Source organism: Hyposmocoma kahamanoa, unplaced genomic scaffold (assembly GCF_003589595.1).
Source record: "Hyposmocoma kahamanoa isolate Upper Pololo Valley unplaced genomic scaffold, ASM358959v1 64, whole genome shotgun sequence".
In the NCBI taxonomy this organism is placed as follows: Eukaryota; Metazoa; Arthropoda; class Insecta; order Lepidoptera; family Cosmopterigidae; genus Hyposmocoma; species Hyposmocoma kahamanoa.
The window spans coordinates 11,985,421-12,012,243 of NW_020653852.1; the positions used below are offsets into that span (position 1 = coordinate 11,985,421).

The 26,823-nt window shown below is 35.2% G+C and overlaps 1 protein-coding gene across 2 annotated transcripts in view; it reads right to left on the reverse strand.

Moving 5' to 3' along the window:
• Positions 1–305: 305 nt before the first annotated feature.
• LOC113231005 (sex peptide receptor-like) overlaps positions 306–26,823 on the reverse strand; it is a 53,535-nt gene continuing 27,017 nt past the window's right edge. The window contains exons 3-8 of one of the 2 annotated variants that reach the window (XM_026465137.1): positions 11,050–11,208; positions 7,171–7,307; positions 2,386–2,488; positions 1,726–2,300; positions 1,156–1,212; positions 306–542 (exon numbers count right to left, since the gene is read on the reverse strand). In XM_026465137.1, coding sequence (XP_026320922.1) covers positions 1,188–1,212; positions 1,726–2,300; positions 2,386–2,488; positions 7,171–7,307; positions 11,050–11,208 — 999 coding nt within the window. In that variant the 3' untranslated portion in view covers positions 306–542; positions 1,156–1,187. The remainder of the gene's footprint in view (positions 543–1,155; positions 1,213–1,725; positions 2,301–2,385; positions 2,489–7,170; positions 7,308–11,049; positions 11,209–26,823) is intronic. The other variant, XM_026465138.1, reaches the window with a different exon arrangement.

Consider the following 26,823-nt stretch of genomic DNA (forward strand, 5'->3'; position numbering starts at 1 on the left):
GTCATGATTTTACAAACAGGTACACAGGTAAGAGGTAAACAGGTCAGGTGTTTGTCATTTAAAGTTAATTACGCATATTATGTACGAGTTCGATAATTGTGGAAATAAAATGATAAGATATTACTGAAATACTGAACCCTTACGAATTTGATAAAAAAAATTTATAACAAATCAATCATCAAATAATTCATAAACATTTATATCAGTTTAGCATATGCATTGCTTTTTTTATTTACTCATATTTCTGTATAAAGTAGTATTCAGGCAGTATTCTGAATTTATTTCCAACATAAAGAAACTCCGTGCTAGTAAACTTTTAAATTAGGTCCTGCCGAGGGCAGAAGGAAAAGTACCACTTTCGGAACACTTCACTGCTATAAAGAGTACAACTTTTCGAGAAACCGTATTGACGTATTTCTTTACGAATCATCAAATTAAATTTATTACGCATGGATATTAGTTGGAAGAATCCTTAGAGAAAATGTTCACAGATGACGGGAGCATTGCCCTTTATTTTTCTTCAGGGGATGGACGTTTTTGCCCTGTAACAACGAAAAATGTTTATATCAAAAAGGTGAACGGCTACAATTTACTAAGTACCCTTTCGCCGTGTGAGAAGTTTAAGAGATTGGCAGTAGCGTTTTAATATGTGAGAGATTGAGAAAAAATAAAACACAATAATTACACATTATCTTTTAACAAACTCGTGTAGGTTTAAAACTGGACTTAAATAATACTTTATGATCACTGTCACTGCTCACAAAGCACAAAGGTAGGACTTAGTGAAGGATTTTCAACGAGTTAACTGAAAACTGACACTGGCGATGATCGCCATAATTTTTATATTATTCTTATAAAAGTGACATTACAATAACTTAGCGAAGCCGGATAACATTGTTTATCATGAGTATTACGAGCTTAAGAAAATAACTGTAATACTCTAATAAATCAAACAATATTGAATGATAAGATGAAACAGAAAAAAATGGATGTAATGTAGTGAGAACATGAACAGTGCAGTATTTGAAATGAGTGCCAAATTAAATAAATTTCTTTGCGTTTATGATGATAAAGCATTTCAATTCAGTAAGTGAATTGAATTTTTGCGTTGATTCAAACATTCACAAGATAGAATGTGGCACTTTTATTACTCACATATTTTTATTTTTATCCGAGCTCGGTTGTAGCTATCTTTTTAACTTTTCCGTGCACCTGAAGGGAAAATAACATAGCTTCATAGGATGATATGCAACCAAAATGATTCAAACATGTGTAGTTATAGAATATAGGTAGGCATAGTATATAGATGCGAAAAGATAAAGATGCAAGATAGAAGGTACCTTTTGTCATAAATATTGTAACGTCAAGGCAACGCCTAAGAGTGCTTACACACGGCGATTTTCAGCAGCGACGCAAAACACTTGCGATTGCAACGATGCAATCGCGCGTTTGTATCGATGCAGTTGCGCGTTTGCATCGATGCAGTCGCTTATAAATCACAAGTGTAGCGATGCAATCGCGCGTTTGCATCGCTGTTTAAAGTCGCGCGTGTGTGTAAAGGTATTGATAACTGCATCGCGTTTGGATCGCTTCGGAAAGTCGCCGTGTGTAACCGCTCTAAATGTACAGTATGCGAGTAAATTTTCTTAAAAACAGTAGGATATTGCACTGATAAAAAAATCAGTTAATAAGAATTTCAAAAGCACATAGTTATTGAGCACTCACGTATTCTGGTTGATAGAATCAGTTTGAGAAGGTTTCTCCGGCATGAATCTGGCGAGATGTGGCTGTAATAGCAATTGCCGAAACGTCTGCCTGAACTGTCGGGACATGGTACAGTACAGGACGAAATTGATCGCCCCGTTCACCAAAGCAAGAAAATCCATTAACTCTCCGAACAAATCGTAGCAGCGCTTGAAGAAACACCAACCGAGTAATCCGCTCATCAGACCCAGAATACCTTGAGGCAGTTCTGTTACCAGAAACAAAAGAAGTACAGCCAATAACATTTTCGTTGTTCTGTCGGTTCGCTTGTCAGCCTTGTGCTGTCTTTTCACCATCTTCTCGGCTGCTGGACAAGCGCTATAGTTCCTCAAATTCTTCTGATGTAGATTCGCATTGTACAACGCTCTGATCAACCAAATACTAATGACCGTTAATATAGAACATGGGAGGAGTTTCATGAGGACAGCGTGCACCCAGAAAGTCGCTTTGTATAGAATTCCTTCGCGATCAGCGTCTACATGGTAAGCTATAGGGCCGCCTGGATCAGTCAAGTTCTTGGTATGAATATCAAATACCTGTCAACAATAATTACTTGTAGTACACGGGTAGTAAGTGCGGTTCACTGAATCGTTAATAATATATCATTAATATGAATCTTACCATAAACGTTGGTATACATAATATAGGAGGTAATATGAAGCTTGCTAGGATTGCAATGCTACAGCGGCGTTCCGTGCACAGAATATGGCTTTGGTCTGAATACCTGTGAAAAACATCAAAAATTAGTTACTAAATAAATATTGATCTAGTATTTAGAACTGCCTTCTGTGGCCGAACGGTTACCATGCTGGTCTGCCACGCAGAGGTCCCGGGTTCGATTCCCGGGCCGGGAGAAATATTTGTAATCGCTACATTTATCTCTCTCGTAAGTTTGGATATAATTTGTGGTTGTCTATGTGTGTGTCCATGGGACCTGCGATACAGGGTTTCCCTAGTGCGGGGCTAAGTGTGTGCGTTATTTTTGGGTCTCAAATAAATGGTTGCACAAAGGTTGTGAACTCAGAGCATAACACGTTAATTAAATTTTATATTCTTAATAAAAAATAAATTTTAGATAATGACATTAAAAATAAATGTTCCTGACAATGTTACATTATGAACAACGCTTTATCTATATCTATGTCTATATTAACGCTTTATAATTCGTTTAATAATACTAGTTTATAACAGAATGTTAGTGGTGGGAGTAAGTTATAAAAACTCTCATTTTCTCGCAAACTTGGCCCTTGCCTTGTATAAAAATAAATTTCAACGTATACGTATATATATGTATAAATAAATACAGCAATTCACTTTCCGTTTTAATTAAGAACGGGATCCTGTGAAAGTTTGTTATTAATTCTCCTTCCAATGATTTTCGTAGTCACAAAATAAACACCCAAGCGGTTAATTTTGATACTATTCTGTTCTTCTTGTTATATAATTCCAAGGTCAGTGATCTGAAACTCAAGACCAACTCAAAATAACTTTAGGTATTTCGTAGGTAAGCAAAAGCGCTGGGAGTCATAATGTGTTTGGTAAAATCGCCATGTTTTTCTAAACGTTCGTAGATACCAGAAAGTGCTTTCTAAGCTTTTTTTAGTTACTTAATTACCTACTCACCTAAAGATGTAAACGGTACCTTTTTTTTTTAAAATAAATTTCATTTTGTTATATTACAATGAGCACGTAAACTTGAATAATCTCAGTACAGACCTCAAAAGTTCGTGGAATTATATCTATTTGTTACTGAAATCGGTTGGTGACCGGAAAATGCGCGAAACCGAATTCATCCCCTAGTTTGCCAACCTTAGAGGTGGAATATTTTCTTCATATTTAAATGAGACCAATACTCTTTCCATCAAAATAAATAAACATCAAAATCAGTTAACAAATGCTGAAGTTATCACGTAACATACATACAAAAAAATACAGTCGAAATTGAGAACTTAATTTTTTTAAGGTTAAAGTGACTTAAAAGCATTTAGGTTAGATGCGGTCGAAGGGTCGTATTCCAGAACTCTACTCAATGCTCAAGTCAGGGCTTGAGTATGATTTATAGCACTAGAAATCATACTCAAGTCTTTGCCATTAGGGTCGTATTGCCAGTGCTTGAAATCATACTCAAGTCCTGCCTTGAGCATTGAGTAGAGTTCTGGAATACGACTCTTAGGCACGCAATGATTGTTAGAAACGTGCCATTATGAAGCTTATGACATGTGCAGAAATTTTGTATTTTTATTGATTATCATAATATTTTCACTATCATAATATTAATTTATTTTTTGTGAAAATATTCCACCAGTTTGTTATTATTATTGACACAAAGATCGAACACACACAAACAAAAATCCCTTTGACCCGAATGTATTCGAATCAGCGACTGTTGCCTTAACGTGATTACCGCTCTGTCCGTGCTACGGATCGAGTCAGCAGATCTTTCGAATTTCTCTATGTGATTGTTGCCGATCTTTGTATTGGATTTAAGCGCCTTTCTTAGCCGTAGCACCACCTGCAAGAACTTATGAATGTTCCTTCACTCAGCCAGGACCCATATTCTGCTAATTTTCATGAAACCACTGATCATTGTAATTTCATAGAGACTTCATTGAGATGATATTGCAATTATGACAATATTTGTTATTCTGCTAAAATCTAGTTGCAATGTCAGTTGAGTCTCGAGTAGAGTGTCAGTGGAATGGCAGTGACAGCGTTAATTCATTCAATCGCTAACGATTGATTTCTGTATCGGGCATCCGTAGGAAAATTATGGAAATAATATCATTCATATAACAGATAAACGGTGACAGCTTCCATCTAATTTAGAATTATTCTATCATATATATTAGTTGTTACTTTTCATATTGTATATTGATCAGTCATTGTTTAACTCAATTATTAAAATTATTACTCAGATGTTATTATTGGGAACAGTTTTATTTTTTATATTGTAATATATAGGTATAATTAAAGCAGAATGCACATCTAAAGAATAATTTTTAATTGTAATTATATCCTCGTTTTTAATTAGTTTTATCACCTTATAACATTCTTGTAATATTTTTTTACTCTTGGTTCTAAATTTAACATTTGTGTGTTAAGTATTTGAAACCGTCTACCTCCTCTTAAGCTCCAGCTGAAAACAAGCGCGGAGGCTCTGCCCAGCTAAAGTTGAGCTGGCTAATCTTTTCGGCTAATATTGTGTACTTTAGTTTTTAATCTATTAGTTATCTTCTATTTTATGTTTCTTAACAGATCTTGTGTTAGTTATTATGTTCTAATATTATTTGTGAATAGCCGAATAAATGTTTCTTTTTTTTTATTTCTTTGATAAAAATACCACAGAAATTACTATGCATATATTATTTGAAGCGATTTAAGTCTTTGAATTAAATGTATTTTTTTATATCAATTAATTAGTACTCTACGTCATCGACGTGCAGTCGGACTTGCCTTTGAAGAGCTGAATACCAAAAATTCCAATGGCATTTGAAAAGTAGCTCGGTGGCTAGTCACTGACAAGCCACCACTCTTAACTTTTAGCAGAATACCAAAGCACAAAACCCTGGCATTGACACTCTATCGACAACTGAGATGATTAAATATTAGCAGACATGGGTCCTTTACATCTACCAGAAAATTGACAAAGACGTCGAACAGAATTCTTCATACGCGTGCACCTTTTTTTTACTTGTTTGCTATCGTGAGAAGTTATAGTACCGGTAACACGCTATGATGGCCGTTTTGACGTTTGTCCGCTCATCAAGTTTCGTATTAATTCATAACTACGGCTACGTTGAAGGAGCTAATTGAAGTACATTGTTGTCAATAGTGAGGTGCAGAAAAATTTGTGGATGTATAATTTTACGACACAACTCCGCATTTGTTTTTTGAAATTCGAAATTTTTGAAGTAATCTCATACGATCGTCACTTAGGGCTAACTCGCGTCAAAGCTCAATGCAAAACAAAGCAGTTTCGAATTGACAATATATTCAAGTAAACATTTTTATTTTCGTTTTATTAAAACTTTTTAGTGAGCTACCCGTTGCAATACTACTTATAAATATAAAAACTTATTGATGTGACTCGCATTTGATTATATTTTTTTCGGTAATGAACTGAGATTTGACCTCAATATTGTAATCTGTCAAATCGGCTCTCATAGCGTGCTGGTACTGTAGTGAGATTACATTGGTGGCAACAGTAGATTACAAAGAATAATATTTTCGAATAACAAGTAATACAGGTACATTATACGTATACACGTATCTGACTTCATAATCCATTCATGGTTTATTTTGGAAGCCGTAATTTATTGAACATAAACTAAACTTCAAAGTCAGGGAACGAAGTTAATAATTTTGTACGTGTTGAATTGTTGTGTCTGCGAGTATAAACCTAGGCAGCATGTTTGTGTCTACCTCAAGCAAGATCACATTTACAAACACGGGAAAGTACAATAAACATTGTATAATGAGTTGGATTTCGACAGAGTTACAATTACGGAGTTTAACTCCCTTACATAAATTTATTATCTTTTAGCTGGGACTGTTCCCAAAACAAAGCACTTTAGCCGAGTGGTGATTGGTTTGCGAAATAAAATTACTCTTAATTATAATTGATTGAGAGTTAAAAAGCCGTTGTAGACAAATGGTTTGACCTAGCGCCTCTCAAGCGAAGCCGTGGGTTGGAATCCTTGTTCGCACCTCTGACTTTTCGGAATTTATGTGCGAAATTTAATTTGAAATTTACTGTTAATTTAATTTAGCTTGCGGGTGAAAAAAAATATCGTGATAAAACCTGCACTATGAAGAAGGTTCACAATCCTCAGACAACGTGTGAATTCCCCAACATTGGGCAACCGCACCGTGGCGGACTGTGGCCTGCGCCTGTGCGTGGTGTGTTGTCGTCTATGTAAATACACTGAATTACACACGCCCCGTCGTCGTCGAACGTGAGTTTCACGCTTAAACCCTCGCCTGACAGGAGAACCGTGCCCAGCAATAGGACGCATAAGATGAGATGCAGTAAGGAAACCCTGTATCGCGGATGCAATAGACACACACATTGATAACCACAAAGGACACCCAAACTCAAGAGAAATAAATGTATCAAGCCCGGGACGGTTAATCACTTAATCAACTGCCTCCGTGATCATATGGTCACGAAAGCATGATGATGATGATGATAAATTTATCGTGCATATGATGATGATAATTTTTGATACGAGCAATCTCGTATCAAAACGCGAAAATTTATTAGACGAATAAGAAATGCACATTTCTTCGTTTACTATTAGTGAAATTTCGAGATATCTCAATAAAGTTGTTAAATAAATATGTAGGTAAGTTGAGGTAAGTAGGTTATTACAATATGTATGTTATTAGATGATCTGTTTAACTCACTTGATAGCAATGTATCGCCATATAGCAAGTGATAGCGTGAGGCAAATGGAGGCGGTGTGAAGAATTTGTGCGAAGTGCATGTGAAACAGCAGGTACATCGCCCAGGAGTACGGAAAGTCCAGCTTCTCGGGAAGCACCTGGAGAGAATACTACTAATTAGGAATTAGCAAAATTGAAACCAACGTTTCGGACCCTTTACCGGTCCAATGCTTATGGCTGACTGTATGTCAGCAGTAGAGCTCCATGTGAAAGAGTTCGTCCAGGGAAGTACTGGCACCTTACCTATTTCTGCCGCCAAGCAGTAATATGAGCATTACTGTGTTTCGGTTTGAAGGAGAAGGGAGCTGGTGAAATTACAGGCACAAAGGGACTTTTAAATTTGTGTTTCAGGGTGAAGGGTGTAGTGGCAGTGCCCCTCAGATCTTTGCGATTTAAAGCTCTGAGTGGCACTGCAAATGTCTTGAACAGGCGTGTAGTTTACCATCAGGCGCACGAATTGTTCGTCCCGTCAATATTATAAAAAAAGTCAGTAGTGTAGTCAGAAATAAATATACGCGATTTAAATCCAAAGATCCAAAAAAATAGTTTCATTTCCTATGTGTAACAATAGCGAAAACCTAAAAAGTTTGTATTTTATAGTAAGATCGTTTGGTTGGCCTTCACTACACCTACATATATATGTATACCTACTTCGTTGCATTGTTCTAAAATCCGAACGAACCCTCTTTGTCACTTTTTGTAAGAATGAAAGAATAATTATGATACTTTGATTAGTAGCAATAGGTGATTGCAAGACTTGCGAGACCCTTTCAGTAAGATCAGTCTGGGATTAGTCTCGTTTTGGTCTTTCATTGGGCGACACTAATTACCGTATCTCATTATTATCGTTAACGAAAAAGCGGCTAAAAACGCTTTCCAGTTTTATGTCATGGCGTTTTTCAAATGAAACATAGATGTTGCCAAAAGTAAAGTTAATTTAACTGAAATTATTCCCAAACTGTGAGTAACAAAACTAACGTTTTGAAGGTAAATGGAATAGTTATCTATTTGCGTCATTTTTGCTCTGCAGTGTCTACCTAATCGAGCGCAAAAGCACGAAACTCCGAGTGAATTTATTTTTCTAAAGCAGTTAAAATCCTTAATGTCATATTTTTACAATAAGATCCCGAAGCACATATTAAGATTACCAGTTCCTAAGTTTCAAACTTAAATTAAAAGTATTTTAATTGACAAGTCAAATTACAAAATTCTAGACTAAGTGTTAGATAATGGGTGGAAAGACAACAAGAGTCTACATTCCACACGAATATGATTCAAAATGTATTCTATAGCATTTAAGTTTATTGGAAAAGAGCAATCCCTAGAGTTCTTTGCTCGTTCTTCTCAGGGAAGTCGGCGCAGTGAACGAGCTGTAGCTTAAAAAATGAAGCTTTCAAATGTCTTTCTAACTCTTAGCTCCATATATCCATATATATACGTTTATACATCTTAATTTTATATTACATATTATTCTAGCGGATAACACCTATATAGCAAAGGAATCCAAATGTACAATCACAGAGTAGAGTCAAACTTGGGTGCGCCCTTTTTAGTAGGTTAGGTTAGATTAGTGTATGAAAAGTGGGCGGTCCGAAATATCGCTGGAAGGATGGAGTCGCCAAAAACCTAAAGGAACTGAATATGTTCGAATGGTCGGAATTGGCACAAGACCGACAGAAATGGCGTACTTTGGTGTCGGAGGCCAAGACCCACTTCGGGTCGCTGAGCCAGGGAAATAAGTATGTAAATATATGAAGAAGCTGCACTAGCCTAAAATAGTGAGCGAAGGAACTGTGCCGCGGTCGAGTGCTAAAACAGAATTTGTTTGCATTTCAGAATAAAATATGTTAGAAATAATAATCGGAGTTTTTGAATAATAACTTTTATTTCATTTTTAATTTAGTAAAACTCATCTCATATTAAATTATTGTGTTAACATACATCTTTTATTAAGAATTAAGTGCATTTTGATTTAATTAAATGAATCAAAACACTACAGATAATTTATTTTATTGTGACAATCTCACAATTCACTCCGAGGTAAAACAAAACGATTACGAATATCGTTTTCTGTACAAAAACAAAATGTTCAATTCGATACATCAAACGAACTGTCGGGAAATGAGAATCGCGACACGAATAAGTTGTCAATGTGTCAAAATAGTAAAATATTGCAAGGTGTAATGAAAAAAATCGTAACGTGCTTTCGGACAAATGAAACAGAATTTGTTCAATAAAAGCAGACAGGTTTACGGAGAAACAAAACTCTGTAAATCATGTTTCTAGTTCGTGATAGGTAAACATTAAGATGTAAGTGGTTAGTAGGTTCTAGAATTAACCAGTACAAAGTCAAATGATGGTAATTTGGATCTTGTGATTGCCACTTTTAATCACTTTGTCAGACTAGAGACGTATGCGGAAACCGTTATACACCTTAAAAGTGTCTACCGAATAGAGGCACAACTGCTGTATAAAGTACGCATAGTTGTGCCTTTTTTCGTTACGAGGGCAGTGTTATGCTATTATTCCTAGTGTATTGGTTGGGGATCGTTATTATGTTAGTTATTTATGTAGGTACATAATCCATTAAAGTGGACGAGGAGCTTAAAGGTTTTTGTTGGTCAAAATCTTCCATAACTAACCTATTACTCACGAACCAATAGGCTATTACGTTTGACCTATGGAGGCTATCAACAACATTTCATAGTCGAAACCAAATACCGTCGTAACTCAAAATTGTAGAATTGAGAGAACACGATTTGAAAATACAAAAAAATATTAATTAAATTAATATATTCTCATTTATAAATGGATAATTAAGTATTATGTATAAATAAAAATAATCACATTATTAACAAAAAAAATTATTCGGTATTTTTTTAAATTTTAATTTAATGGTTTTTTCAATTCCGCAATTTTGATTTACGACAGTATTTGGTTGATGTGCGATTTATGGATTGGAAAGAACAAGACTAAATAATATGAACTTATTGGAACAAAAAGCAGAAGCTTTGGCAGAAATTTAAAAAGCTAATCTAATTTGATGTTTTTATTGTTTAAATTAATCACGAAAGATTGACCAAATGTATGAAAATACTATAGTTTTGCGGAATCAATTTTTTCCTTATAAAAATTACTTATTTGTTTAACAAGGGGAAATTATTCTACTGTTGTCATTAGAATTGTTTTTTTATATACCAAGTGACGGGACAAATATGTCGTGTGCCTGATGTCAAGTGACACGCCTGTCCTTAGCAGTTGCAGTGCCACTTACAGCTTTAAATCGTAAAGATCTGAGGGACATTGCCACTGTGCTCGTCACCTTGAGACATAAGTTGACTAGTCCCATTTGCCTGTAATTTCACCACCACCTTTCAAAACCGTAATGCTGTAATGCACACATTACTGCTTGATGGTAGAAGTAGATAAGGTGGCAGTACTTCTCTGGACGAATTCTTTTACAAGAAACTCTACATTTGAAGTCGGGGTCCGATGGGTCTTCCTACTCGGGGAGGGGCTGTGCTGGGTGCGACTAGCCCTCTGGTGGAGGCGCAGACGAGCAATAACGTACCCGTACTTCCACCTACAGCGGAGAGGGGGAAGACCCTTGGGGATTTGGTGCGGTCGGGCTGCTCCCATCCAGGGGTCAGCCCAGTCCCTATACCTCTTATACCTGTATCTGTAATCAGATTCCCCCGGGGTCAAAAAAGGTCCTCCTTTTAAACTCATCATGATCGTCACTAGCAGTTCAAAATGACAACACAACGTCGGTTCTGTTTTAGGTATTTATACCTATATTACTAACCTTAGATACAAGTTCAACTTCACAAAGACACTCACCAAATATTTATAAATGGCAAACGGGACATATTCCACCATAACAAAGACGTCGGCGACGGCGAGCCACTTGAGGAGTCGATTGATTGGTGCCGCGGCCATATCGCGTCGGGTTAACACAGCTATATTCATCGTGTTGGCTATCACGCCGATTGTGCACACCTGGAACAAACAATTATGTAATGTCACCTTGCCAATGCTCTGAATATAGCACCTCTTATTCGCTAGGCCCGATTTAAGCTGTGTTTAGAACGTCGTGGATTTACGATCATGAAATTTGTTCTCCTTGTTATAAGTAACGTGTTTGCGTTTCATAAATTTCGAAATGTTGGCACTAGAGATGGGAAAACTACTTATTTTTTTAAACGTTGAAATGTTGTGCTTTTTATCAAAAAGCGAGCTTTTCTAAACGCTTACGCTTTTTAGTTCGAAGCTTAAAAAATTGCTTAGACAAACCTTTAAGCGTAGTCTTTTATATGTTAAAAAAAGCTTGCAACGTTGTGTTGATAGCGAAAAGCAGGTATAGACTACTAAAGATTTTAAGATTTCGAAAACACGTGTTTTATGTTTATTTATAAAATTATACACATTGAGGAATTATTTTGTTTAGAAAACATAGATGGCGAGACTTGAAACATAAGCACATTGTAAAAAATCAAATAGTTGAGTATTGAACTGACTAACGCTTAAATTTACTTTTAGTTTAAACGCCCTCCTCTAATTGGCACCAAAAGTTTTTTATGCTAGTATTAATTCAGTTTCAATTACGCTGATTGTGCTTAACAATAAAACTGGAATTAAATAAGATATAAAAAAAACCGATTACGGGGATTTGTAGATCTCGTTTTGTTGGTCCAACAGATATGCCAATAACTCACTTTCGCTAAAAAGTCAATTACGTTAGGCATGATAAATAGGACAGAAATATTAGGTAGCTACTTAATATCCGCACCATATCTAGGATGTTTGCTTTCGCTTTCTATGTTCTTTGTAATTGTATTGCATCTACAGACGTAACACATACGATTCTGCTCGTAAAGGTTTCCGTATACAGACGATTCCTCGTTTCGATCCGTCGGTACTCCCCTGGCATCCAAGTTAATCGTTAAAGACAAATATACATTTTGATTTCTCGTTTCGATCACTTTGAAATGACAGATCGTGAAGGTAAATCGTCCCGTATATGGGGTAATTAAGAGCAAGAGACGCGTGGTTAACATAATTAAGGTAAAGGTTGGCTTCACATTATTCACAAAATAGTTTTTGATAGTAATAATATTTCATGAATAACATTGTTTACATTCGAAGCGGATATTCCAATCCTCAAAAAAACCGCTATTATTCTATAAAGTTTCATTTTAATTTAATTTAACAGTCAACATTTAACGTTTAACGTCCTTAAAGTTTAGAAAAAATTATACTAATCAAATTTATTTCTGACGTTTAAATTTTGTTTTGCTTCCTTTGACATCAGCAATTTGTTTTTAGTCCATTCACCTTAGGTCGGATATTCATTTCAAGTAAATGCACAATAAAAATTCATGTTTACACGTGGAACTGTAGATAAAACCAGTGTCACGAATTGACTTTACGGCTGTAGTATAGTAATTTAGATCTAGACACATAATACAACTTGTAAATTTTTTAAGCACACCTTCATAATCGTGATGTCTTAGAATACCTTGTCGGTTTAAATGAATAAATAAAGTACGTTGTGTTCTTAAACACACAAATAGGGAAGGACAACACAACTTAGAATAACATGATTTTTTTACACCTGTACCTTAAATGTTCATTTTTAATTGTTGTGCCTACGTCGTTCCGAGTCTTCATATTAACTGCAAAGGTAGATAGTATCAACCAGACCATTGTAGAAAAGAATATTTATTGATCGTATTCCGCTTGGAAACATCCAAACCTATTTACTTAATAACTGCCTACTAAATGTTGACTTTGGCAGACGTTCAACTACTTTACCCCCTACAATGGATTGCAAACAAAACGACGGTATTTACAATTAACAAAGGCTTGGTATTGGTCATTACTTTTGAGTAATTTACTTCAGACTGAACGAGTTATTTTGTTACAAAATTTGAGAAGCCCCTTTTGTTATTTTCATCCACGTGGATGTTAACAATGTTATTGTTTTGTTTTTTAATGAGTATTTAATAAATTTTGTTTGGGATTTTGGATCGTTCGACTTTTTTATGATACCAAGTCAGGGAAATTTGTTTTGGTTTGGGTATTGTAGTCCTTAAGGCTACGTTTAGGTGACCAGCGACTTTTGCGTTTTACTCCTAAGGCCCGGCGCCCATTGGCAGGAAGGCATGGCTAGCATTATTATGCCGCGGTATCCTTAGGCATGACGAAGCATACCGTCACGACATCATGTTAGTGTCTAGCCTCTCTTTGGATAAGTCGTTACGTTGCAAGCTGGTTTCTTACCAGTTAAACATTTAAACATGGTGGTAGTCTTTCTGAAGAAGAAGAAAAGTATATTCCAAGAAGGAGAACATTTTGGGTGAATAAGCTTCGGAATCGTGCCGAGACATCCTGAAGGCTGCTGAGAGTGCCTCCCTGTCGGTGTCCCTAAGCTTATCGCAGCTAAGATCGTTATAATACAAATTTCAATTAGGTATTATATCATAACATTAAGGTGTATTACTATTCGTCATTTAAAAATTCTCCGCCGTGCCATTCTGTGAGTGGGTACCGGGGCTAAGTTCGCATACTGACGCACCGCCGTTCACTTTTCAGCGCGTTTCAACTGTGCGTGTTTCGAAATCGTAATTAGTTTGCCGGATTACCGTTTACCTGAACCTGCGGTGAGATCTTTTGAGTGCTTCAACGTAATTTACCAGAATGTCCAGAACGAGGACAAAAGATTTTAAATACGGATCCTTTTTATAGAAGTTGAGAATTATCCTCCAGCGATATTGGATATAAACAAGAAGTCTAAAAAAAAGTCTTTGTAGGTGTAAGTAAAAGGTTAGTTATCTACTGCATTTTTACATGGCACCATTAGAATTAGTTTAAAATGCAACTTCGACTTCCTAGGTCAGTTTTGTCCTACTATGCGTAAAACCATTTTCTGGAAATCCCCAATTCGAAAAAGTAATCAATTAATACTTGGTTATTTTAACAACTCTATGTCGCTTCTTGTAGCTATATTGTACACAATATGTACATGTATCTATATATGTGGAACAACTTTTTCCGACCATTGAAATAAACTATATTAAGGATACGCACTTGTAACCTTTTCAATCAAAACAAGGAAAGATACTGACATATAAAAAGGGTTTTTTGGCATGAAACCGTTGCCCACCCAATTAAATGGCGGAAAATAATAATAAAAAAAAAACGAATATATTTACAATTTTGATTTCGCTGTAACTTCATTACGATAGAGGTACAAATTTTAAAACAATAAGTACTAAATAGCACAATTTCGGTACATTTTTTTGGTATCAAATATGTCAGGGTTGGTTAAGGTGCACATGGCACTCTGAAATTTCAATATATTTTGTCTTATTTCTCAGAAACTAACCAGCAGATCGAGCTGAAGTTTCCTTTACTTCAGAGTACTTACTAATAAGGTACAAATTTTTAGAATAAGAAGTTTTTATAGTTATTAAATAAATACTGGTAATCCGAGGTAATCATATAAGATGGTGATCATAATTGACAGTTAATACGGCGGGTGTACCTTTGATATTGCTATAACTTCGTTCTGACGGAGGTACAAATTTTTTAAACAAAGGTAATAAATAGTACAAATTAGGTACGTTTTCTGATACCAAATTTGTCAAGATCCGTTAGGTAGACCCGTCGTTCTGACTCTCACGAACCCAGGACGTCTGCGTGGCAGTCTAGTATGGTAACCGTTCGGTCACAGAGCCAGTTAAAAAAATAAATAAAATAAATAAACTTCTGCATCGATGGGACTTACAATGTATGCATTAAATAAATAACACTAGATGTTTCTGTTCATTGATTTCGGATACCAAACACATTCACCAATATCAGGCGCCTTGGGCATGGCCTTGGGATTTGGAAACATTCAATATTATCAACTTTTCAAATTATTTATGAAACATGATATTGGATTTCGCATTATCGTGTTTAATGTTTGCTACAATGTAAACATTGTCAGTATTAGCTTCATTCCGTAACACAATAGGAAACTTTACATTTTTTTTGTAAAACCAAGCGGTGGGATGAACAAGAGTAAGCACTACGCCTGTCCATAACAGTTGTAGTGTCGCTCAGAGCTTTAAATAGCAAAGATCTGAGCGGCACTCGTCACCCTGCGCCCGTCGCCCTGAGCTGCTGTGCCTGTAATTTCACCAGCACCCTTAAAACCGGAGTAATGCACCCAGTACTGCTTGGCGGCAGAAATAGGCAAAGTGGCAGTACTCTCATGGACGAACTCTACTTATAATAACCCAATAATAAATAATCTTTAATGTGAGTAATCAATATGTATATGCATAGGTAATGTAATTTTACTTTTAATTTTAGATTATACATTTAATTTTTTTTCATGTTTTTGTTTTATCTCACACGCATGTGGCAACACAATATTTATTTATGGACTTGGTCTGTTGCTCAGGTGACTAAGAACAAGTACGACGACCAAAAGACACATAGCAAAACGCATACGTCCGTCACTTTCACTCACTCGGCTAGGGCCCATTGAAAACCAGCGTCACAACCTAGCCTTGGTTGTGACTGTAGCTGAATGGGATCCTTTTGTACACGCCACAGCCGCACACATGTCACTATAGTATTATGTAACTTGTTGTTGAAATGTTTTTATGCTGTTCTTTGTGTTATTTCTGTTCTAGTTATATTAGTCTTTGTTTTTGTGTTTTTTTTTATATTGTGGCGTTACAATAAATGGTTTCTATTCTATAATATTCAAAAGGCACTGGTTGGAATCCAGTCAGATGGAAAGAATTTTTATTTGTGTTGTTCGATCTTTGTATATAATAACAACCCAATATAATTAAAAATTAATGATAAGGTCGGGACCATAGATTTAGTATATCCATAGATTGGCCCTGACGTATTGGAGACGAGACCAAAACAAAAATACATCTGTGTGCGTATAATGTGCATGTGTGCAAGATAAATAGTGTTGCGCCATCCACTGATTTAACTTTAATATCGATTAACATATTATACCGGCATTTCACTTCGTTGTATTCACCAAAATGTCTTAACGCAAAATACCGAGACGTTAATTAACTAGTTAATTAATGATTCAATAGAAAATTAAGAAAGCTACTATCACCTTCTGGTAGTGCCACAGGATGGTAGGTAAACAATGGGGACTTTCACCCAAGATAACACTATGGCTCTACAAAATGGTGATAAGACCCATGATCAGTTACGGCGCGATAGTATGGAGGCCACGAACCAAGCTGACGACCGCAACCTACAAACAAATATAACTATTATAATTATTGTATGATATGATAACATAGAAGTGCATCACAGCAATGAATTTGCAGATAAGTAATAGAATCAAAAAACCGGCCAAGTGCGAGTTCAACTCGCGCGGAGAGGTTTCGGTACAAACTTAACATTGTAGTTGAAGAATATGTTCTCCAATAGATTCCAACAGCAAATATATGTTTATTCGCGCAATAGTAGGAAATTTAAAGACAATTTCTGTATTTTTTCAAAACTTTAGGCTCTGTAGTTTCGAACATAAAGGGTAGAATGATCAATTTTTGTCTATTTTCTTAAACAACTTAAAAATATTTATATTTCATAATTACAAAAAATATATATTCTTAAGAACTTTCCCTCCCAATAGTGACTTAAAAATTTAGAATTAATTTATTTACGTTGCACGTTTTGGTCACACAAATGAATATGTGTACCAAATTTGAAAAAAATCAGTATCGTATTTTGGAACAGAACAAAACTCTAACAACAATAAATCGCTGATTTCTTGTTGATGAGAGTAGTGCTACACAAAAATCAATTAATTGTAAGACATACCGCATGAATAATGTGGGTACAGAACCAGAACGTAGCTTTACTCTTTGCTTGCCTCTAAAGGCGTTTTATTTAAAAGCATTTTTCCTCAAAGTGTTTGTTTGCTGCATATTTTTGAAAACTTTTTGGAAAGTGTAACGAAAGCAGTACAGGATGGCGGACAAGCGAAATGAAAATAAAATGTCGTTATTTTGGTATTTATTCGGGCAGAGTTTCACCCTATTAATAATTGATACGATAATGTGTTGTTACAATGGCGCCAACTCGTATTTATACTTATTCCTCTCCAAAAATCAATTAGATACTAGAATTCAAAATCTTTGTACATAGATGAGAAACTACGTATTGAAAAGCTATTTGGAATTAATAATAAATCGAACACAGCATCAAACTATCATCAAGCTATCAGTTCTAAACAAGAATGTAAATTTTAAGAGGAAGTTTTAATTTAATTCTAGTAGTATCTTGAACTAAGTGGCGTTGTATAATTATTTCACATAAATACATTTCTAATTAGTAATTCTAGGATTGTGAGAAATTAATAATTATTTATCATTTTATTTACAATAATTTCTAGTTATATTTATTAAATGTATTTGTAATATAATTACAAATACACTATTGGTCGAGGGCTTCATGTGCGGATGGCGGTGGCGCCACCAGTGGACATCGAAGCTAACAAAAGTCTTCTTTCTTTAGCTTTATAAGCCATTTCTGTCGTACTTTAATGTTTTGAGGAAATCTGAATCAACAACAATAATTAACATAAAAAATGGGTGCCTCAACTATGCTATTAAAAGAAATTTTCGTTTTAATGTAAACAAAATATAATGTACTAATGCAATATTAATTAAATATAAAGTACTAAATCCAGAAATTTCTGATTCAATAAATAAAAAACAATTAAGTATGAAGATGATTTCGGCTGTATGCAAGTCACGCATTTGCCTTTCTTTTTTTCAGTTAATGACATCTCGATAACATATTATCGATTGCGTCAATCTCTATGAAAGTGGGGTTATGAATTTCAGAAATTCACGTATTTGATATATTTTTTAATTGAATTCGTATACATTTGGGTTATTAATGCACTTGAATGGTATAATTTTACGGATATATTTGAATAAAAAACTTTTGTGGTAGTGCTTTTAGACAGCTAAAAATTTAAATAGTACTTACATGTGAAATGTACAATTCTGCGAGTTTTCCTTTTTAGATAAGTTACATCCGGACACTGAAAACTTTACAATGACTAATAAACGTCCGTTTAACACTATTTCACATTTTAAAACCAATTATTTTTCAAAAATAAACGAAATTTGTTTCGTTGTCAGCTGACCCTAGGTTCATATAGCCTCATAGCTTATAATGAAGTGGTCTCGTCTACCCATCTCGTTCTAACATACGTGTATACTAACTCTCTTTCACTTGCATTACCAATCTATGGGTACCTATATACTAAATCTATGGTCGGGACAGTTGCTACAGCTGTATCAGGTCCGGTCCGGTGCAGTACTGCTGCCACCTATGGGATGGTTCCGCTAAATATAAACCCTGAATAAAGTTAAAAAGTACGCCAAGAGGCTTATAGGTGACTCGTATGTAGAGGCGAAACTGCAGAGCATTGAACACTGCCGTAAAGTTGTCTACTTATGGGTATTCTACAGGATATATCATGGAGAGTGTGGATGGAATTGCACAAATTGAATTGCATATTGGGCGAATAGACGCCGGCTGGGATTTCACCTCTATGTTGTCTTTCACATTTATACGGCGAACGGCTATGGAGTGGAATTCCCTACTTGCAGATTAATTTCCTGAAGGGTATAACTTGGACTTTTTCGAGGAGAGAGTGAATAGGTATTATTTAGGTGTGCATGCTCCATCGTCAATCTCATCGTCACTTTCCATCAGGTGAGATGGAGATGAAATGTGCACTTATTAAAAAAAATGCAACCTCTATTCCGGGATTTATTGTCAAAATGGTCCATGTCAAATATCGCGAGCATTTTCTTCAGTAAGTCGATAAAGGAGATAAAAGGTTTCAAAACTAATGCAAAATATTTGTTTGACGTAAATGAACCGGGTAAATGAATAGGTACGTCAAATGACTGGTAGTGACAGCGCATGACAAGAACAATAGGTACTATTTCGCCCACGCGTTTCTTCCACGTGAAAAAATAAGAAAGGAGGCAAACTTATGTTTCATATTCTCCTGCCATATAGATTCATTACATTTTAACCATTCTAATAACATAGAAAATTAAACTTTCTTTCATATCTTAAAATTAGATTTTTGAAATAGCAAATGATTTATTTGTATACGTATCTTTATTTATTTAGAAAGTTATATGACAGTTTCATTGTAACCTAAACTGTGATTTACACGTCTGGTGGCACTGCTGGAGAGCCGATAAAAAAAAATAGTAAAAGTCTTTTTTTTCGTTTAGTTTAGGGGTTGCCCAGTGTACAATTTAAAGTGCCTTACCATGAACTCTTATTACGATTCAGTTTAGGACCTACAATGAATGAATCGTAGTGAGACAGTGCTATATGAAGTAAGCCCGCTTTTTTGACATTACGAACCTACACTGAAACAAATCAGAAACAAGTACAACCGAGGGACATTTAAAGCACCTATACAGGAAAAGCATAAGGAAAACCGATTACGTTGGTATGGCCACGCAATGCGTAGGAACGGTAGCCGTATGACCAAAAAAATCTGGGCGTTAGATACTGACACCGCCAATAGACAACCAGGTAGACCCTTGGATTGGAATCATACAGAGAGACTTGAAGACTATGGGTGTAGACATGGTGTAGACCCTGAGTTTACGCAAAGACGCTCGGAGTGGTGGGATAGTATTTTTATTTTATTGTCAATATAATTGGGCGTTAAATAACGCCATCTAAAATTCCATGTATAATTTATAAGTATGGCCACTAGAATTCTCGTAAAAAAAATAAAGGTGCCTCTGTAAGTCGCTTATTTTAAACGTAACTTGTGAAATAAGGTTACTTTCCTAAAATACATAATATTCATTTTAATGGTTTCATAATTCTTGTTTGATTAATAATGATCGTCTGGAGTACATCACAATTTATCTTTAATAGTTTCACCATTGCATTTTGAGAGGTTTCTTTTTGATCAACTTCCATTTTTGACTATTATATTATGGTTTATAAAATTAATGATATTTGGTAAATTAAGATAACTACGACGTTGATAAATAATTGCTATACTAATTAAAATATTCTAGAAGTTTTTACTTTCCACCTTAGTACTGTATAATGTAAATTATTGCTACTATGCTTTGGCATAGTTTATGTAACTAAATGTGTGACTAGTCTTGCAATCCTTTATAAGTAAGTACTTGTTGTTTTAACTTGTCCATTTTAATTAATGTATTTTTACTAGCACAGTTGTAATTCTGTATTAACTACGTTAAATCCATCCTTTTAGAAGTGCTATTTCTTTTACTTCGTTTATACTGTTACTCTTAAATTATTTTTTTACTACTACTAAATTACAAACATTATTGCTTTGCACCAACTTTATAAATTAAAGAGTCCTGTTTTTCAAAGTACTGCTTTTCATTTTGTTTTTAAAATTGGTTCGCAAAAAATTTTTACTATGTACATCTCATTTTATTCTACCCTCTAATGGAAATAAATTTGGCTTAAACTAAAATTATGCTTTTGAATTTCATAGAAGTTTAGCATCTTTATAATAGAATCTAGTAAATAGTCACAAAAATCATAGACACAAATATGATTTTTCTAACACGCGCGGACGGAGGAGGGCCGATCCTCCTAGTCAGGACAAAGAACAAGATAAATATAAATTAAAAAATGCACGTTATATAATAATAATAAATACATATTATACATATGTATATTTTGAATAACCTAATACAGTATTCAAGTCTACTCTTCGTTCTAAGTGTGACGAAAAGTATTGTATGCCACAAGGGCGGAATAGCAATTACAAATGTTCCGGCCATTAAAGCCCTCGGCATACGTTTACTTTATATGTAGGTTTAGTAGGTGTTATTTACTTCACATTTAACATATTACTCATTATTATTCAAATTAATGTTTTTCGTTTTCCATGATAGCGAGGTTACATTATACACTCCCGGACACATAATTCCATAAGCTTAAACAATGTTTGATGGATCAAAAACTTTCATGTAATTTTGAAACTGGCATACAAAACATGTATTTAATGACACCAGTGAATGAAGAACTGATAACGGAAAATAATTAAGAGTTCCTTTGGCAATTACAAGATTGAAAATATAACCTAATAAATAACGCTTAATTGTACAAATGTTCAGGAAATTTAATTAAAGGAAAAAGCTAAAGACTGTATATACTGTATATACTAGACTGCTGAATGCTTGGGAAAGGTCCCAGAACGCTATTGGTGTTTTCTGTGACCTCTCAAAGGCATTTGATTGCGTTGATCATATTACTCTTATTAGGAAGCTGGAACATTACGGTGTAAATGGCAAGGCGACTCGTCATATCTCAACGGTAGAATTCAGAAAGTAGACATAAATGGAGTGGCTTCTTTGGGTTCTCCGTTAAAAATGGGTGTTCCGCAGGGCTCAATACTTGGACCTTACTTATTTCTAATTTATATCAATGATCTGTCATTCTTTGTTAAGGACCATTGCGAAATAGTGTTGTTTGCTGATGACACATCCTTGATTTTTAAAACAGACAGACATGACATTAACTATGACCGTATTAATGATACCCTCCCTAAGGTAGTTTATTGGTTTAATGCTAACAATTTATTGCTTAATGCCAAGAAGACAAAATGTGTTAAATTTGAATTACCTAACGTAAAATCGACTAGTCCAAGCATAGAAATAAACAGAGAAAAGTTAGACTTTGTTAATAAAGCAGTCTTCTTGGGAGTGACCTTAGATAGTAAACTTCAATGGTTTCCACATACATCTTCCCTGGCCAGCAGATTAAGCTCCGCTGCATACACAGTCCGCAGAATACGTGAGCTTACCGATGTTAGTACTGCTAGACTAGTTTACTTTAGTTACTTCCATAGTATAATGTCCAACGGGATTCTCATGTGGGGTAAAGCGGCAGATATTCAAACCATATTTGTATTGCAAAAGCGAGCGATTCGTTCTGTGTATCGTCTAGGTTCTCGGGTTTCTCTCAGAGAAAAGTTTAAGGAGACTGGTATCATGACTGTGGCATCACAGTACATTTACTCAAATATTTTATATGCCCGTAAAAATATACACAATTTCAATAAGAAAGAAGATATCCATAATATTAACTTTAGAGCTAAGTCCAAACTCATGGTACCACGATTTCGTTTAACCAAGGTAAACAACTTTTTTATGGGGAAATATATATGTTTTTACAATAAGATTCTGGAGCATATATTTAGATTATCATTTCCTAGGTTTAAAAACTACATTAAAAATATTTTGATCGAAAAATCATATTACAAAATTGAAGACTACGTGTTAGATAAAGATGTATGGAAAGACGACACGGCTCCAGAATCCACACAAATTTGATTCAAAATGTATTCCATAGCATTTAAGTTTATTTGAAAAGAGTAATCCCTAGAGTTTCTTGCTCGTTCTTCTCAGGGAGGCCAGCGTAGTGAACGAGCAGTAGCTTAAATGTGACGTTTTCAAGTGTAAATTTATTTTACCTATGGAATAAATAATCTTTGACTTTGGCTTTGACCTTGACTGTATTATATTATGCTACGTTATAATTGAAGACATATTGTGTACTTCGCTACGCAAACAAGTTATAAGGAAATGAAGAATGGTTTGCGAATTGGGAACCACTGGGTTATGTGGTTTTGCACAGTAACTAATATTTTTCAAAACCTCTTGCTTCCTTGGTACAATTTTTCGGCACATTACTCTACGTAGGCAGCAATACGGTTCAATATCACATCAACAAATACATCAGTTCTCGCCTCCCCCAACCTCGCCAATCCAGACCATTTCCACCGAAGATGCGAAGAGAATGCAAATTTTGCCATACAAATTTGAATTCTCGTCTCGTCTCGTTTCGCCAGTGGAACATCACCATGAGGGCTTCATCAAATTAGACGCTAATGGCGCTGCAGTGGCACCACTGTGGTGCTGCAACCGCATCACTACTAATTTTCATAAAATGTTATATGTATTTAGCTTCTAAATATTGTAAGATTTATGTATACATCGCGACCGTCGTGACACGCGGGAGTCACTGCAGTCATAATAAGTGAACTAAAGATTACTGAAGCGTTAGAGACGCGCGATAGTCGCGTCTAATTTGAAATTTGTCTGTTCCAGGAACTCATTACCATTTCAACGCGTAGAAAACTTAATAATTTTTTTTGTAACATATAATGACGGTACGACCAAGTCATGCGCCTGATATTAAACTACATGTCTGTCCATAACAGTTGCAGTGCCACTCGGAGCTTTAAATCGGAAAGATCTGAGGGGAGCTGCTACTGCGCCCGTCACCTGAGACATAAATTGACAAGTCGGTAACCACTTTACCGCTGTATCGCTTACAGTAAAAAAATAAAATACGTTATGTACGGAATTTTTTGCCTATTGCCTCTCAAAGTGGAGTGAAGAAGGTATATGTAGGAGCAATTGGAGCAACCAATCAAATAAATGAAATACTATTATTGGCTGATTATGCATGCTCTTCTCAGCTGCGCTATGGTAGCGTATGCCTCGAAAGTTATATTGTCTTGCAAAGATTTAGAGCTTACCTTGTGAGAATCTTCTAGATTTGGGAGCATTTTCCATAACCATAACAAATGTTTATATGAATAGATGACATATATACATATCATCATGCCTGTCTCCCACCGACATGGGACAAACAAATCGTGCATTTGGCGGTAAGCGACTCGCCTGTCCATAACAGTTGCAATGCCGCTCAGAGCTTTTAATTGCAAAAGATCGGGACACTGCATTGCGCTCATCACCTTGAGACGTAAGTTGACAAGTCCCATGTGCCTGTAATTTCACCAGTACTCTTATTCTTCAAAACTGAAATGCGGTAATGTTCATACCCCTGCTTGGCGGCAGAAATAGGTAAAGTAGCAGTACCTCTCTAGATATACTCTTTCACAAGAAGTTCTACAGCAATAATAATCCAATAAAATACGTGTATATTACCGCTTTGCGGCAGAAGCAGGTAAGGTAGTACTTACCTGGACGAACTCATTCACAAGGGGCTCTACAGTTACTAAAACTGCCAACTACCTACTAATACCACAGAAAGATATTGCGTATGAATAGAGATATTTATAATATATATTAATAACAAAGCGATGTGTGTTTTTCACCTACAGTTGCTTTATACGTATTATTTCTGGTTATCAGGGGCTTAGGATGTATTTCCCACATTCTAATAATGAATGATAATAGATAAATAACAAGCACATCACAAATTATCCTATTTCTGCAAATAGTTCGAAAATAAATCAGAGCTCAAATTGTCATTAATAAATTCCCATTCTATGAATACATTCCCATCGGCTCCATTTGATGAGACTTTCGCATCCAATAATTTCCATTATTTCGCTCTTAAGACTTATCCCCTCGAGTGTGTAGTTATCATTAACAATGAAGCGTTATAGATTCTATTTCGGAATTGTTTGTTATATGTGTTACTTTTATATCAAATTATACCTAAAGCAGTATCAAGGTTGTTATCAATCTATAGTTTGGTTTGTGTTTTATTTATCTTTATCGTATTTACCTATATATACAATTAACATTATCACATTTTCGTACATTCCTGTTCTTTTTACCTCTTTTTTTTTATTATTGTGCTATAAATAAACATTTCATTTAAGCTCTTAGATTTACACGGCTACTACATATTGAAAAACAAAATATTTTTCCTGGACTAAATCGTGTATATTTGTATTTTCTAATATTTCGGGTTCTTTATAGGTCACATAGTCACGGTTGACTGTTAGCTGACTGCTGAATGATTTACATCTCAAAAATAGTTTTTTTTTATATGATTCCAAGTGACGGGACGAACAAGTCGTAAGTCTGGTGGTAAGCGACACGCATGTCCATAGCAGTTGTAGTACCACTCGGAGCTTTAAATCGCAGAGATACGAGAGGCACTGACACTGCGCCGGTCACTTTGACGTATAGTTTGACAAGTCTCAAGTGCTTGTAATTTCACCAGCACCCTTACTCTTCAAAAATGGGACGAGGTAATGTTCACATTCCTACTTGGAGGTAGAAATAGGTAAAGTGGTAGCACCTCCCTGGACGTTCTCTTTCACAAGAAGTTCTACTGCTACGAATTACTACGAAAAACGAATTTTTAGCATTGCTATATAATCACTCAGTGCTCCATAGATATATGTATATGGTCTGCTTCAATAATAATCAAATAAGTTACGTTCCAATAGAGAACACGTGTTTAGTATTACAGCAATACTACTGGGATGTGCCATGCGGTCTTATATTAGAGCAGAACGACGAGAATGAAGAGAATACTCTATGAGAAAAGAGTTGCATAGTTGAAAATTTCATAAAAGCTCAGAGGCTAGACGCGTCACAGTTACAGCGTCCAGTCTCCATGGGTAACCAGCGGACTGACTGGCCACAAAGACAAACTGACTAGACTGACAGATTGAGAGAGAGATTCAAAATTAGACCGACGTTCTTTTGAACAAAAGACGACGAAGGCAGGCTTGCATAAACTCCTGACGAGAGAAGACGACTTTTATTGGACGGCCTACAATTGTACACACAGAAAATTGACTTACAAATAAATGGACGACGGGTCTAATACAAAAACCACGAAAAAAATGTCCCAAGTCAACCTATTCGAAATTTAAATTGTTATGTCATCGCAGTATCGCGCTGTCCGTAGAACAAATGAAGACTAAAGCGGAGTGTCACGCTCTATATACGAATTTAGCGCCTTACAAGTGCGGACACTTTTTAGCGCGGACCCGACGTCCATATAATTGTAAGTCAATGACACAGACCGTACACATCGTTTTGCTGCATACCTAGCGTATGGTTTATGTTAACTATAAATGTAAAAACCAAAAACAAAATACTTAACACTTGGCTCTAGAGATTTAAAATGGCATTGCAATAACGTCAATAAACAAACCTACTGCAGGACTTATTTTATTTAAAAGTAATGTTTTCAAATGCTTGCAATTCAGTGTCATTTTTATTGAAATAAATATATCGAAATGTATTTATTTCATGAATGAATCTTTGTAAATTCATGAACGGAATTCTGAATATCATGCTCTTTGTGTTGACTGAGTACGATTTTTAATTCATACAAATAATTCAATATTATAAAATTAAATGCAAATTATTATCATCAAATGGAGTTCGGAAGTGCTTCAATTTGCACATTTATAAATGTATTTACGCAAAGCTGTAATCCTGTAGTTTATCCAACTCACGTTGAGTAAAAATTATTTTTCCCGAACGATTGAGCTCTGAATAGAAAACGCCGACGTAATCTTTCTAAATATAAAGAAAAATGTAGTGAAGCTTTTGTACTCCGTAATTTCAGATATTTATTTATTCATTTTGTTCTTGGTTACGAATACGACCATTTTGTAATCTTTGCTTAATGTAGACGATAATTCTTGCCTCTGCTCTCCGGACTTGAGTTTTAGTCAAACGGATCCAAAATCCGGAATTGGATCCATTAATGAATAGATGATTAGAAATTCGTAATGATATTATAAATTTGAATATA